Source organism: Leptidea sinapis, chromosome 1 (assembly GCF_905404315.1).
Source record: "Leptidea sinapis chromosome 1, ilLepSina1.1, whole genome shotgun sequence".
Taxonomy (NCBI): Eukaryota; Metazoa; Arthropoda; class Insecta; order Lepidoptera; family Pieridae; genus Leptidea; species Leptidea sinapis.
The window spans coordinates 28,588,268-28,602,963 of record NC_066265.1 but is presented as its reverse complement, the minus strand read 5'-3'; the positions used below and the strand labels follow the sequence as shown (position 1 = coordinate 28,602,963).

Below are 14,696 nucleotides of genomic sequence, written 5' to 3'. Positions count from 1 at the left end.
AAACAAAACTACAAGAGTATATTTGCAATGACACAATAGGGCATTGAAATATGGCGCACTAGGCTGCTGGCAGCCTCCTCGTTATGTGGGGCGTGAGATTGTGGCAGGTGCAATTATTGTTGAGCACAATTGGGGCGCACCTAGATCTACTCACAAATACTGTACGTATTGTTAACGAATTTCTCTGATTGGAAATTCATAATAATAATATCATCAACACAAATAAAATTCAACTCTGTGCATTTTAATTAAAGCAAAGTTCCATTTCAATTTGATTTATTTATTAACTGATACTTTCTTTCACTTTCAATTATAACTGGTTAATTGGTACGGAGTAAGATAATTGGAAGTTAGTATCACGCCGTTCGTTTCAAACTTACAAATATATTTTTTTTGTATACATTTTCCTGAGTTAATATGAGATAAATATTTATGATAACAATAGTAACAATTACAAAACTGGACAAGAATAAACAGAAAATTTATTGAAGTAGGCGTTACTTTGTGAAAATCCATAATTATCCAAATGTCTTGAGTTTTCTCACTCTGGAACGAGTCTCGTGCCAGAGTTTGGCACGCCAATATCTCCTGAGGATGCCTCGTGTAGAGGCGAAAACATGTCGAATTGTTTGAAGACTAATATTGGCGGAATAAACACGAAAAAAAACTCAAAACATTTGGATAAGAATAAACAGGCTGAACCGGAATTTGAGGATCACAGACATTCAGACATTGGTACCACAATGGGTCCTTTTTCTGCCGTGAAGCAGTAATGTGTAAGCATTAATGTGTTTCAGTCTAAACAGCGCCGTATTTAGAGAAATTACTGGGCAAATGAGTCTTAACATCTTATGTCTCAAGGTGACGAGCGCAATTGTAGTGCCGCACAGAATTTTTGGTTTTTCAAGAATCCTGAGCGGCACTGCATTGAAATGGGCAGAGCGTATCAATTGCCATCAGCTGAACGTCCTGCTAGTCTCCTCGACCCTAATTTTCATAAAAAAAAAATCATAGGCACAAGACAAAGGTTTTGACTAAAATAACTCCGCGGAGGTAAATTATCTCTTAGCCTTTCCGTTCCGGGAAACTCTGATCGCGCGAAATGCCTCAGATTGGCGCGATTTAGGAGCTCGCGTATTATGTTACGTGTAGCAATAGATTTCTTATAATTAGGATCATTTGAGTGAATGTATCAGAAACCTATTGGAGCAAGCTGTACGACGATGCAAAATAAACCATCTTGTAAACAAAATAAGCGTCATAACTTGGTGAAGGAGTACGGCGCCGTACGGCATTGTCGGTTTTCGTGTATCTGAAAATTCTAGTGCCCTGGGGCACTGCTGTTTTGGGAAGGTTAAGCCAGGGGTCACTGCAAATTCCACAAAACATATCGAACAGAATAGTGACACAGCAATGCAATACAGTCGGGAATAATGAGACATCTTGTCATATCGTGCCCGTATGCAGTTCGCTTCACGCCAATAGCAGTCAACGTCAGGGAAGGCGTGAAATGCCATCCCGATATAATATTTAAAACTTCTCCCCCAAGTATTTCATCCAAATCAGGATAGGGGGTCAATCTGGGAGGTGTCGTACAGATGGACAGAGGACATAATAAATTGATAAATTTGAATAATAAATGGTCAAGTGTGAATAGGGCTCCAACTCATACGTTTAGAATTAAATAAGCAAGTCAAAAATTGCTTATGAGTTTATTCAAACAAAAAATATCTTATATAACTATATTAGTAGGTACTATGATTCCATAAAATTAAAACTATCATTACGGGGAAGTGTACCAAGAATACTGGCAGGATATCCGTGTTGGATAGCTAGGCTGATATGTTGACCGAAATAGCTGCCAGCGCTTGGGTTGCTAGTAGCCCTATCGAGGCGAGAAGATAGTACTTTGTACATTCTCCGCTCCTCTGGGCCCCACGGTCCGAGTATCTCGACACCAAACGGCACAAAAATCACACTGAGATAAAATATATATATCAAGTTAATTTAATGCAGTACACAGTAGACAGTTGAAGTCTTAAATTATAAATAAAGAAATAAACTACAGAATCAGTTCTCTCTAATCGTCCAGGGGATTGTCCAGGCCACCGCAAGATACTCCGGGCATGATGCTTGGATCTGACATCATTTCCCTCGGCCAACCATATTTCAGGGAATGTAACGACTTGTCTTACGAATCGATGAGATTTAAACGAGTGTGATAAAGTCTGCCTTGAGAACTCAAATCGAATCAAATCATTTTCATTACTCACCCAGATAAAAAAAAGAATGTGCATATTATGCTAACGGCAATCTGTTTGATTCTATATTATACAGTAGCTAGGCAATGTATAGAACGCGGGACACTTTTAGGCAAGTAATGTAAAAAAAATAAAATTTTATACTTTGCCTAGTCATTATATTCTGTACCAAGTATGCAGCTGATTATGTACTATATAAGTTGAATCGACACGTTTTATAAATGATCATTTTGATATTGTAAAAATAGTTTCTATCTATAACGAATTAGAGTGGTTGCTCGTTACAGAAACACGCGTTATAGGCGTAATATTCCTTGTAATTCGTAATAATAATAATAATAAATCACAATTCGTAACAATTATTTCCAATTTTTTGCCTAGTTTTTCTATTTTATTAAAGTTTTTAATACACAATTTAATAAAATACTTTAATTTTGTAATTACACAATTGACACACGTTCAACGGCACGCGAAGCTAATTATTAACAATAGAAATCATTATTAATTTCACAGTCACATTGAAAAGGTATCGTTGTATGAAAATTTTAGTTTTTTAAGTTAGACTTGCATAGTGAATCAGCAATTAAGAACACTAATGATGAATTTTTATCTTTAGGAATACCCGTTTTCTTTATACGAAAACTTTTCATAAATTAACAGCATTAAGCGTAAGTTAGCTTCTATTCAATTTGATATAAAACAAATATTGTGTGGTAAGATCGAAATCATAATAAAAATACCGACTCAAAAAACAATTCGGTACTTGTATAGTTGTGCATGACATGTGATACACAAACAAGATATATTGACAAAAGACATTATAGAGTTGTCTCCATGACATGGAAAAAGAGATGAAGGGAGACAATCGATACGACAGGAAGATGATTCCAAAAAGATTGCTGCACCAACATGGAGAAGAACAACTTGCGACAGGAGAATGTTGAAAGATCTAGAAGTTATAGAGAGATTAACATAAGATATAAAATATATAAGATGAAATATAATTATAATCATTTAGTATATTAAGCTGTAACATAAGTTAAAAATGTACCTTTTTAGTTTGCTTGCAATAAAGGCTTCATTCATAGTTGTACAACATTAATTATCCGAACAAGTCTTTAGTATAGCAAATTCTGAACAGTATCTCCATAAAGCTTTCCAGTTGTTTCCACTTCATTTGACGATTGTAAAATAAACAGTTACTGTCTGTTAGCATCTCTTAACGAGGAGCCGAAAAACCAACAAGCCATTAGTGACGCCGCGCCCCGGCCAAGGCGGAGGCCATCGAGTGGCCGGTCGGCGATATGACATCGTCGTTCGGAGCAAACTCGACCCACTCATCGACTCCACCCTTGTCGCCCAACAACTTCTTGTATTGATTTACAGATTATTGGCATGTTCTACTACACTCTACACGTACTCTGTTGTATTCTATTAATTGTATTACTATCAAATAAAAATCCATAAAAGATTCATACGTTTAGGTCTTAGATTAAGGATTGGTTCTCCAACTAGATACCGCAGGCGTAGTCGCAAAGTGCGGCAACTGAAACTATGCCCAAATGGGCGTACTCGAGCCAGTGTCGAACAATGTGTGACGTTGACGCGCCACATGTTCTGTTAAACGTTGCTAATAATTTAAACTAAAATGCCGCAGTTGCTAAGTAAAACTTTATAAAAATAATACTTCAAGAAATGAGAAAGACACTCACATATTATCATATCAGTAAGTTTTTTGTATTTTATAAATTTCAGTATAAAATAACACGAAGCGTATGTTACAAAATTTGAAAGATGCCATTGAGTGTCAAGTTGCCACGTACACAAGCATTTAATAGTTGCCGTAATAAAAAATCTATTGTTCTTAGGTATGTAGTTGGAGCGCAGCGGAGACCAATCTAGGTCAATAAAATAATACTTAAATTTCAAAGAAAGATTTTTAACATTGTTTGCTTTTGGGTTACATGGAAATATTCTTATGGCAGTTATGTTAAATAAAATTAGAAGCAATTTATCGTGTAGGTTAAAAATTATCACTGATGAAGCTTTGATGAGAAGAAGCGACAAGGAACTAATTGCTGCTTTTTAAATCAATATTTATATCTATCTATAGTACTCAAGAGAGAAAGCTAAAAAAAATTAATGAATCATAAACACACTGTACTCAAACAAAGTACTCAAAGGCTAGGTATAGGTACAATGTTATCCCTGTAATAGTTAGGGAAATCACGTAAATATACAATTTTATTTGTAGAATTTAGTAAGATGTTACACGCGACAATAACGCACACAAGAGTTGGTTCCAGAATTGAATTAATTGGGTAACAGTATATCAGTATAAATACGAGAGGCTTAAAACTCATGTGCCTGGGAAATTTGTTTTTTAAGTAATGTTTGAGTCATCATACGAGTACGTACGTGCACCCAACCATGACCAGGACGAGGGTACCTAGTGAATAAGCGTGCGTAGGAAAACATATAATATTAAAAATGAAATAAAGTAATGGCGAAACAATAGACAGACATAACTGAGGTCCGAGGAAGAGATGGTCTGCAGCTAGGGCCCCCTAAAAATTCCTGATGTTAATTTTTCTTTGTGTCCTCTCGACGTCCTCCTGTTGATAAAGACAGGAGTTTTACATGAAAATTCTTAAAAATTATTCATGTTATTCAAACCGTCATATAATGATATTTCTCAAATTCACAACAAGTAAATATGTTATTAGCCCATCATCTCAGCTCATGAAATATATTTAAATAATACATACCATTTTATGCAGTGCATTTACGAGAGCGGATACTGTGACCCAATTTACTTCAAACTTGAACAATGCATTGTCAAAACGTTCTCTGTTCATTGTTAACTTGGTATGACCTATAACGCGTGCTTTGTATGCTGAGAGTGATTTATACATCAATATCACTACAGTATCGCTAAATATCAACGCAATCATCATTATATCGTACACAACAACATATCTCCACATTCCATAGACTCTAACATCATCCTCAACATCTGGATGCATGGAGTTGAACTAAATAGCTCGTCAGTCTCATTCCAGAAATCGGCAAGTCAAAATTCCCTCAGGATGCCTCGTGTAAAGGAGGCTAAACACGTGTCAAATTAGTTAAAGACAAATCTTAGTAGGATCGACACTAAAGAAAACATTTGGATTTGATATTTTGTAAATGCATAGAAATAATAGACCTACTTCAATATAATAGATATCTCCAGTTCGAATGAGTCTTCATGGTGATAATAAGAGAATCTCATTTACTTTTAAGCCTGGTTACTTACTAAATTTATTAAAACAAAACAAATCTTCACAAATAAAATTTGAAAAACAAAATTTTATGAACGATGCAGGATTCGAACCCACGACCGCTGGCGTTCCGTGCCGGTGCTCTGACTGTAAAGTGACTGTAAAGTAGATCCTGTAGATGAAGCCACAACCTGAGAGTTGAACAAAGCAAACAATTTTATAACGAGGCGGTACTCGAACGGTTAGCTCAGTTGGATAGAGCACCGGCACGGAACGCCGGAGGTCGTGGGTTCGAATCCCGCAATCGTTCATAAAATTTTGTTTTTCAAATTTTATTTGTGTATTAATACTAGAAGTGAGGGTTATCACTTTAAAAAAAACATAACACAATATTTAAGACAAATCTTATAACTATATTTACAATACTATGATTACATTAAATTAAAACTATCATTACGGGGAAGCGTACCAAGAATACTGGCAGCATTTCTACGTTGGATAGCTAGGCTGATCCGTTGACGGTAATAGCTTAGGTTACCAGTAGCCTTATTAAGGCGAGAAGATAGAACATTGTACATTATCCGCGCCTCTGAGCCCCACGGGCCATGTTTCTCGACACCAAGTGTCACAAAGATGTAAGACTCACTGAGACCAATATATTTGCGACGCTTGCCGTCTTCGGTAGTCGCAGCAGCTCCAGCACCAACTGACGTAACTTGGACATGAGAAGGAGGCAGAGTGTCGGCGGAAGTCGCGTCCCACACCAGTGCCCTTGCCCGTGCCCAAGCCACCATCACCACTTTGCTGTTAATTAGGAAGCCAAACAAAAATACGTTAAATACGCTTGAAGGTAGTTACAGTATAATTTAAGTTATGGGACATGAAGGGACAGTACCTTAAATATCGAAGATAGGCTATTTTACTGAAAGAAGACTTTATGTTATTTTTAAAAGTTAGTAATTCTGCATTCAAAGATTATCTAAAAATTACTTGCCCCGTCTGGGAATCGAACCGAGTTAAATATAAAAAAAAACACCCCTACTTTTATGATGCCAATCTAAAGAATGCACTTATTTGTATTTGTTCAAAATCAAACTATATGCTATAATATCTATGTATTGTGTTAATCATTGATAAATTGAACTATTTTCAGTAGTTGTTGTCCATTACAACATATAATTTTCTTTCTATTTTTACTGCATCATTTAAATTTTATCTTAAACTGATTTCAAGACATTATTTAGTTTGTGAGTAGTGAATAGGAAAGTGATGGAGCTGTAGTTTTAAGTAATTTTTTGAATAAGGAGATTATTATGAGCTGGCTTAACTCGATAAATTTATATATTACTAGCTGACCCGACAAACGTTACTCTATACATAATGAATTAAATACTATGTTTTTATTAATTTGTCAAGAACTTTTCATAACATCAAGAATTATTTCGTAAAATATGCTGTTGTTATAATGAAATTGTTCGACAGCAGGACTGTCAAACCGTGCGTCAGTAAATTCTCTCAGAGAAAATATGTCCATAAAATAAATTATGGGTCCCAAATCGAGATAAAAATCTCTCAAGTTGGACTAAACTGCACTCCATGAAGCTATCCTCATTAAAATCCGTTAATTAGTTTCACTGGAATTCACTAGAAACAAACAACAGGACACCGGATTTATATATATAATAAGATAGTCAATCTACGAACCTCCAGCGCTGGTTTGTGAACCACAGATCTCACAAGAATTCTTAATCTAAGTCCAAGCCAATATCGTGTTTCGGTATTTGACCAACGAATTTAAATCAAATCCTAAAACAGACCGTTTTGGACATCCAATTCCTAAACTTAAAACTATTTCATCTTCAGGTTTCATGAGTTAGATCTAAATCAAGAATCCTCATGGCTGGGTTATATAAATTATTGGGTCAGTGCAAATCCAAAATCATTTGAGTTACGATTATAGCTCAAATTCCCAAATTTATATAGGTCATTTTTACCATAAAAAAAAACACAAAAGTCAAAGTCAAATAAACTTTATTCAATTCGGCTTAAAATAAGCGCTTTTGAATCGTCACTACAAATATTTATTTTAAATTACTGAATTAACCATATTTTCGTAAAAAGTTGAGCTCGTAAGAGAACATACATGGATTGTGTTTAAATAATATAAATTATTTCATAAAAAGTAATAAAGAATTAACTGTATAAATATGAATTATCGTATATTGGATGCATCAACCTTTAGAGCTTGAATTCATTGTTTGTGTGAGGATGCTTCGTGAACACAATGGTCTTGATTACTGTCACAATTACAACTTCAATGATTTATTAACTATGACAAAAACAAAAAAGGTCGACCTGGCAAAAAAAAAATCTAAAATATGTCTACTCGATGTTATATGCAAAAATAACGACACCAAGTAGTTACATTTTTGTAATAAGTTTTCGGAGTATATTGGTTTTGTATGCGCGCGTGCATGGTTAAGATATGAATATTATATTATTGCGAAATCAGTTTTGGCTAATATAATATGCCAACGTACCTGGTATTCGATGGTCTGCAGCTGGGTGCCCCCGCTAGTCCTTTAGGATCTCCTGGTTGTAAGGTGCGTGCTACTTCCTTGGAGGTGCGTAGAAAAAAGGGTTTATGCGATGCGTTACACCGAGAACTTCTTGATTAGCTATTGACCAGTGATTAAGTCTTCTGAAGGACTTGCGTAATTATATCTATATATATATAAAAATGAATTGCTGTTCGTTAGTCTCGCTAAAACTCGAGAACGGCAGGACCGATTTGGCAAATTTAGGTCTTGTATTATTTGTGGAAGTCCAGAGAAGGTTTAAAAGGTGAATAAATAGGAAAATGCTGCTAAATTAAATAAAAACAACAAATTTGTTTTTCCTTTGATATTTACATACATAATTTCTATGAGAGAATTTACTGACGCACGGTTTGACAGTTCTGCTGTGAAACAATTTCATTACGACAGCAGAGTGCATATTTTACGAAGTAATTTTTAATGTTATGATATATCATTGACAAATTCATATAAAAACATTATTTTATCTATTATATACAGAACAACGTCTGTCGGGTCAGCTAGTTAAAATTATATATATGCATATGTGACGATTTGCGTGATAACTATATTGCTCAGTGACAATTTTGGTTTATTAGGCGGCGAATTGACACTGTTATTATGTTAACCTCACAGATGACAATGCGTCTGTTATCTATGGTATTTCTCTGTCTACAGGCGTCGGCTATAAATTGGCCATAACCAAATAATAATTGCGGCACATCCAGGTCTCAAGTAGTCATTATGTCATGTGATTGTTGCAGAAGTCGAACGTCTGCTGCGCGAGTACACCCAGAACCAGGAGTTGGTGCGGAACATCGGCGCGCATTACTACCAGATCATCTACCCGGTGCAGTTACGCCACCACGAGAAGATGGGCATTTCCACGCGGGAAGTCAACACACCCAAGGTAGTAAATAGTACTCTTCCGCTTTTGTCTTTAACGAGTTCATTGTTTAATAGAGGTGGTATCAGAAAGGCCTAATCTTTGTGAAGGAAGAGGACAAACGAGCAGACATACGCTATGTTATCACCAACAGCCCATACTCTTGTAACACCAGAGGAATCACAAGAGCGTTGCCGACCTTATAAAGCGTTGAATAACATAATTTCAATTTGGAAAATGAAACCATAGTGGTTACCAGTTGGATGCTCTTTTTAACAGATTAGATTATGGGTATCACAACGGTGCCTGTTTCTGCCGTGAAGCAGTCATGTGTAAACATCACTGTGTTACAGTCTGACGGACGCCGTAGCTAGTGAAATTACTGGGCAAATGACTCTTAACATCTTATGTCTCAAGGTGACGAACGCAACTGTAGTGCAGCTCAGAATTTTTGCGTTTATCGAAAATCCTGAGCGACACTGCATTGTAATGGGCATATCAATTACCATCAGCTGTACGTCCTACTCTTCTCGTCCCTTAATTTCATAAAAAAAACAGAAAGGCGTAATCTTTGTGAAGGAGGATCAACAAGCATACATTTCGGGGCACCTGATGGTAGGTGATCACCGCAGGACACTTGTAACACTCCGATCTTATGAAGTGTCGAATAACGTAATATGAGTTTGGAAACTGAAACCATAGTGGTACATAGTGAGAGCCATCGGCATTTTACTCGTATTGTGGAACTCAAAAAAAAAAACGAAAAATTATTTAATTAGCATTAACTAAAAAGATATTGAAGGACTTTCCTTTCAAGTTTGCAGAACCGGTGTTAGGGATGACCTCCGATTGTACGCTCAACTCAGTCGGCCTTTGTCTGGTCATTCAATTGTTTTGAAAAAACAGATCCATTTTGAATCACTGCAGCAAATACTTAGTATCACGGGGAGTGTTCCGAAGAGCTCTCCTGAGTTCTGCCGCCGAATTTTCACTTTCGTACGACACGCCACAAATTAGGATATCATCCCCACCATCTGGATGTGTGGCGGTTTTGTCCTCCACAGTGCGGTTTTCAAGGAGCCTTCTTCCACGTACTACAAAGCTGTGGAATGAGCTTCCTTGTGCGGTATTTCCGGGACGATACGAAATGGGTACCTTAAAAAAAGCGCGTAAACCTTCCTTAAAGGCTGGCAACGCTACTGTGATTCCTCCGGTGTTGCATGAGAATGTGGGTGGCCGTGATCACTTAACACCAGGTGACCCGTACGCTCGTTTGTCCTCCTTTTTCCATTAAAAAAAATAATATATTCCCCTATATTCAGTAGTGCCATAATTCACAGATAACAACTACCTTATTAAATTCAACGATAATATCGCACCTATGCAATCCTACAGAATTTCTTTTAAATACCATAGAAATGTCTGGAGACAGAACCATGAATACAATTAATCAGGTCAGATCGTCCAGGATCGTACCCTCCCACGTTATTTCCTCCCTTGCCGTTATGTCTTAATATTTTAATTTTAAATCACCTGCTTAGAATCTTTAGACTATCAGAGTAATAATTGCCATTGATACACCGCTTTTGTCAGGAATCGCTTTGAGTCGAATATTCCTCTGCGGGAATTTCCCCGACATTTCTTGCAAACGCCACACTAATGATTAATGTCCCCACTTCCAACGACACCGGACTTTTTCTATTAGAGGAACTTTCTCTCGCAGTACTTTTTGTTTAGTATTACTCAATGTCCCGGCTAGTCCAAGAGATCTGCAATTATTATTTTATATCCGCGTCAAAATATTATCATTGCATTATAAGCCTATTATATAAGTTAAATTCCATCTTAGTCTTTGTATTAAATTATTTTCACATATTTTGTTTATCAAAAAGGAGGATTTATGAGTTCATAATATTTTCAGGGCCACAAAAAATTTAATTAATGCGTTCTCTTTATATATGTAAAACATAAAATGTTTTCAATATTGACATGGTCTCTATAAGATCTATATTCTGTTTGCTTTGTTCAATTCTCAGGTTGTGGTTTTCATCTACAGGATCCACTTTATAGTTGATAACCTGCTCAACCCCAATATTTGCATATTAGGAAATTCATTTGAGATGTCGCTCTTTAAATCTAAACAATATGTGATGTTTTTAAAGTGATAACCCTCACTTCTGGGATTAATACACAAATAAAATTTGAAAAACAAAATTTTATTAACGATGCGGGACTCGAACCCACGACCTCCAGCGTTCCGTGCCGGTGGTCGTGGGTCGTGCTCTAACCAACTGAGCCAACCGTTCGAGTACCGCCTAGCTACCGTATAGTTGGTCAAATAAAAATAAAAAATAGACACCTAAAAACTGTCCTAGGTACAACAGGTTCCCCTATCCATGTCACATTGAAATGCGAAATACATTACAGTGTGGTTGTGGAATAAAATTCCTTGAAAACCACACTGTGAGACTCTAAAACACACACACATTCAGATGGCTAAGTATTAGGTCAAACGAGTCTTCGGAACACGCCCAATAATAAATATGGTTAATGACACGCTGTGAAGCATAGTCTGTATGCAACGACAAACGATAGATCCGTTCATAGAATACTGGATCTTAACATCCGCCTAGCGTACGAGAATCAAGAAATGATTGAATAATCGTAAGCAGCTTTTAAAAACAAAAACTATCATATACGAGTATTTTATATTTTCAATCGATACTAACGTATTTTATACTAACGACACGCAATGGTAAATGTTGAAGGAAGCAAATATATTATATTAAATTAATTGGCAGCTCTTGTTCTACAGTGACGTCACGCAAGGTACAGGTAGCTCGGATACGTGAGTTATTTACGCTGTATTGCATGAGAGTCGCTCGACGTGGATTTGTTCAACAACAGAAATAAACTTACAATGACAGAGTGATGGTTCATTCTTGTTAAGTAGAAATGGAAAGTAAATGAAAAGTTGTAAATGTATTTACGTATAAGGATAAAGATTCAGAACAATTTTTTTAACTTTTATCAAAATAAATTACAAAAATAATTAATTTAATTGATTATACGATTTCCAAGCTGTGTTTTTCGTTACCTTCCATTATTACATTTTTGTTCTTCGTACCCGATGTTAGATTTTCATCCGTCCTTCTGTCATTTCGTTTATCTGTCAGTCTTTCATAAACGCAATAGTCAGCTGTAATTTTGACCAAGTGTACATCATTACTACAGCTACAAATACAAATAATAAAGGATCATTGAAATCAAACTAAAAAATTACTGCCATTTAATTTAAAAAAAAAATTGCTTGAGTACAAAGTACACGTCAAGTCATAAGTAAAACCTGCATTGTGCATGAACCTCTAAACTGCAATTGAAGTCCTGGTTTTAATTTAAAAAAGAAATAAGAGAGGAAACAGTGTTAAATAGACTTAAAGTTTTTAACGCTATTTAAAAAGTACTGTTTTTACTCAATACACGAATACGAAGTGGAACTGAAAATAATCATATTCATAACATTATAATTTAAAGTGAATATTTTTACCACATTTATTAATTTTTGTAATTGTATATTTATATATTTATATTATATATAATTTACTTATTTATGGTGTATGTGGATGATGCAGCTACTGTACTCAATAACTTTTGTATTAATTTACATTTACTTTTTGACTTACTCGTGTAAGACATTGACTATTTGACGTTTGAGTGTGTTTGTTGCATCATTTTACATTTTACATATTATATTGTAATTGAAATGATCTGTAAATCTTGATATAAAAGAGTGGTAATGAGTTTCTTGCTACTGCTCTTCTCATTAGCTCAACTCTTTACGAAGTAGCGGTAGATTGAATAAGAAAAATGTTTTGTTGATTTTTGACATTCATAAGTGTCATTTTCGTGACCTACTTGAATAAACTGATTTTGATTTGATTTGATTATTATTGCGTATTTTAGGTATAGCTTTACGTTGGCGTTTACTGGTATTTTTTTGATGTATGTTACTTTAAAATAATAATTATAAAACGTAACCACTCCAATATTTGCACTCTGTCACGACAAAACAAGTGCTTAGTCTTAAATTTATAATAATGGTTTACAAGAAACTTTCTTCCACGTACTACAAAGCTGTGGAATGAGCTTCCCTGTGCGGTGTTTTCGGGACGATACGACAGAAAATCGCGTACACCTTCCATATAGGCTGGCAACGCTCCTGTGATTCCTCTGGTGCTAATGTAGGTGGCGGTGTTTTTATTTTATTTATTTATTTAGATAGTTACACCAACAACACATCATTATAAAATTAAAATTTTAGCAAGTACACAAGGGATAGTACAATATGACATGTCTCTACAGGTGTAAACAACATACAAAAAACAACATTACGGAAAGAGTAACAAAGTTGAACAATTAAAATTAAAGAAATGAGGAGTTATACAAAAAAACTATATTGAAACTAACTAAAAATCACCAACTTCAGAAATATGTTGTAGAGAAAAATATTTTTTCTAATAAACCATCTTGTCTTAATGTAATGTGTATATCTTTACCTTTCTATAATTCTTCTGTACGTGTGTTGACAGTGTGTCTGTTCATGATGAAATTAAATGACTTAAAACAATACAATAATTTACTTCTTATATTTAACTTACATTGCTAAGATCTTAATATTTTAATGCAGTCGGTTTTAAATTTATTGATATTAGTCATATGAAAAATATCTACATTACAACAAAAAAAAAAAAACAACTTTAGCTGTAAATGTTTCTTGCAAATAAAGAACTTTGACTTTGAAATAACATGAAGCCCATTTCAGATTATAGAATTCAAAATCAATATACACATGAGGATAATTATACGGGAGCGTTGTACTCCGCGAATTTATCCCGTGGATATTTTCGTTTCCCTTTTTCCAACGCAGAGTACGCTATCTCAGTATTGTTATCCAATGGTTTAAAAGTGAATGATGAACAAACAATGAACGAATGTGTAGACTGACAAAAACCTATGTTCTATTTTTCTTCTACGTACCATGAAATACCATTACAATTCAATTTTGTTAGTTAATTTAGTGAAATGTCAAAATATGTTGACAGCTTGATTATTTTTATTCGTCGTCTAGGTGACATCTCTGCTCTGACAACTGTTATTCTCATTGTAAACTTTTATACCTCTAAAATCGTCCGTGTAAATATTTACTCGCGTATAGTTATATTATTCATAGGTTATTTATTGATTGGTAAAATAAGAAATTATTTTTCATATTAAAATAGCAGTAGTTACTTGTCAGTAAAAACTTACTTCAGTTTGGTAGAATCCGCCCTAAGCCATTTTAAGTACTGTTGGAAGTATAGAAGAAAAATAAAGAGACATAGAAATAATGACATCAATCTTTTTAAAAATAATATTTATGGAGGGTAGAAACAAGGAGTAACATCTTATATGACAGAAAAGTTGAAGAATTGTCCAGCTTATGTAGGAAAAAGCAGTTCAAAAACCTTCCACAATGGCGCTGGTGTAGGCACAGAGTATGGTATGAAGTATGGTGAATTGCAATTTTAAACGAATTGAAGTATGCCGAGTAAAAAAATATTATTGTCCACCAAAGTAGTTAATTATTTAAAATTTGAACAACATACGTTGTACAAAATAATGTAGTAAATATAACCTTAAAGAATTATTATAGGGAAACGTGCACCTACAT

The 14,696-nt window shown here is 34.9% G+C and overlaps 1 protein-coding gene across 1 annotated transcript in view; it reads left to right on the top strand.

The window, feature by feature from the left end:
* Positions 1–14,696, top strand: part of LOC126965582 (disintegrin and metalloproteinase domain-containing protein 33) — a 358,284-nt gene that overhangs the window by 162,652 nt on the left and 180,936 nt on the right. Inside the window, exon 3 of the mRNA XM_050809220.1 lies at positions 8,865–9,010. Within this exon, the coding sequence (XP_050665177.1) occupies positions 8,865–9,010 (146 nt within the window). The remainder of the gene's footprint in view (positions 1–8,864; positions 9,011–14,696) is intronic.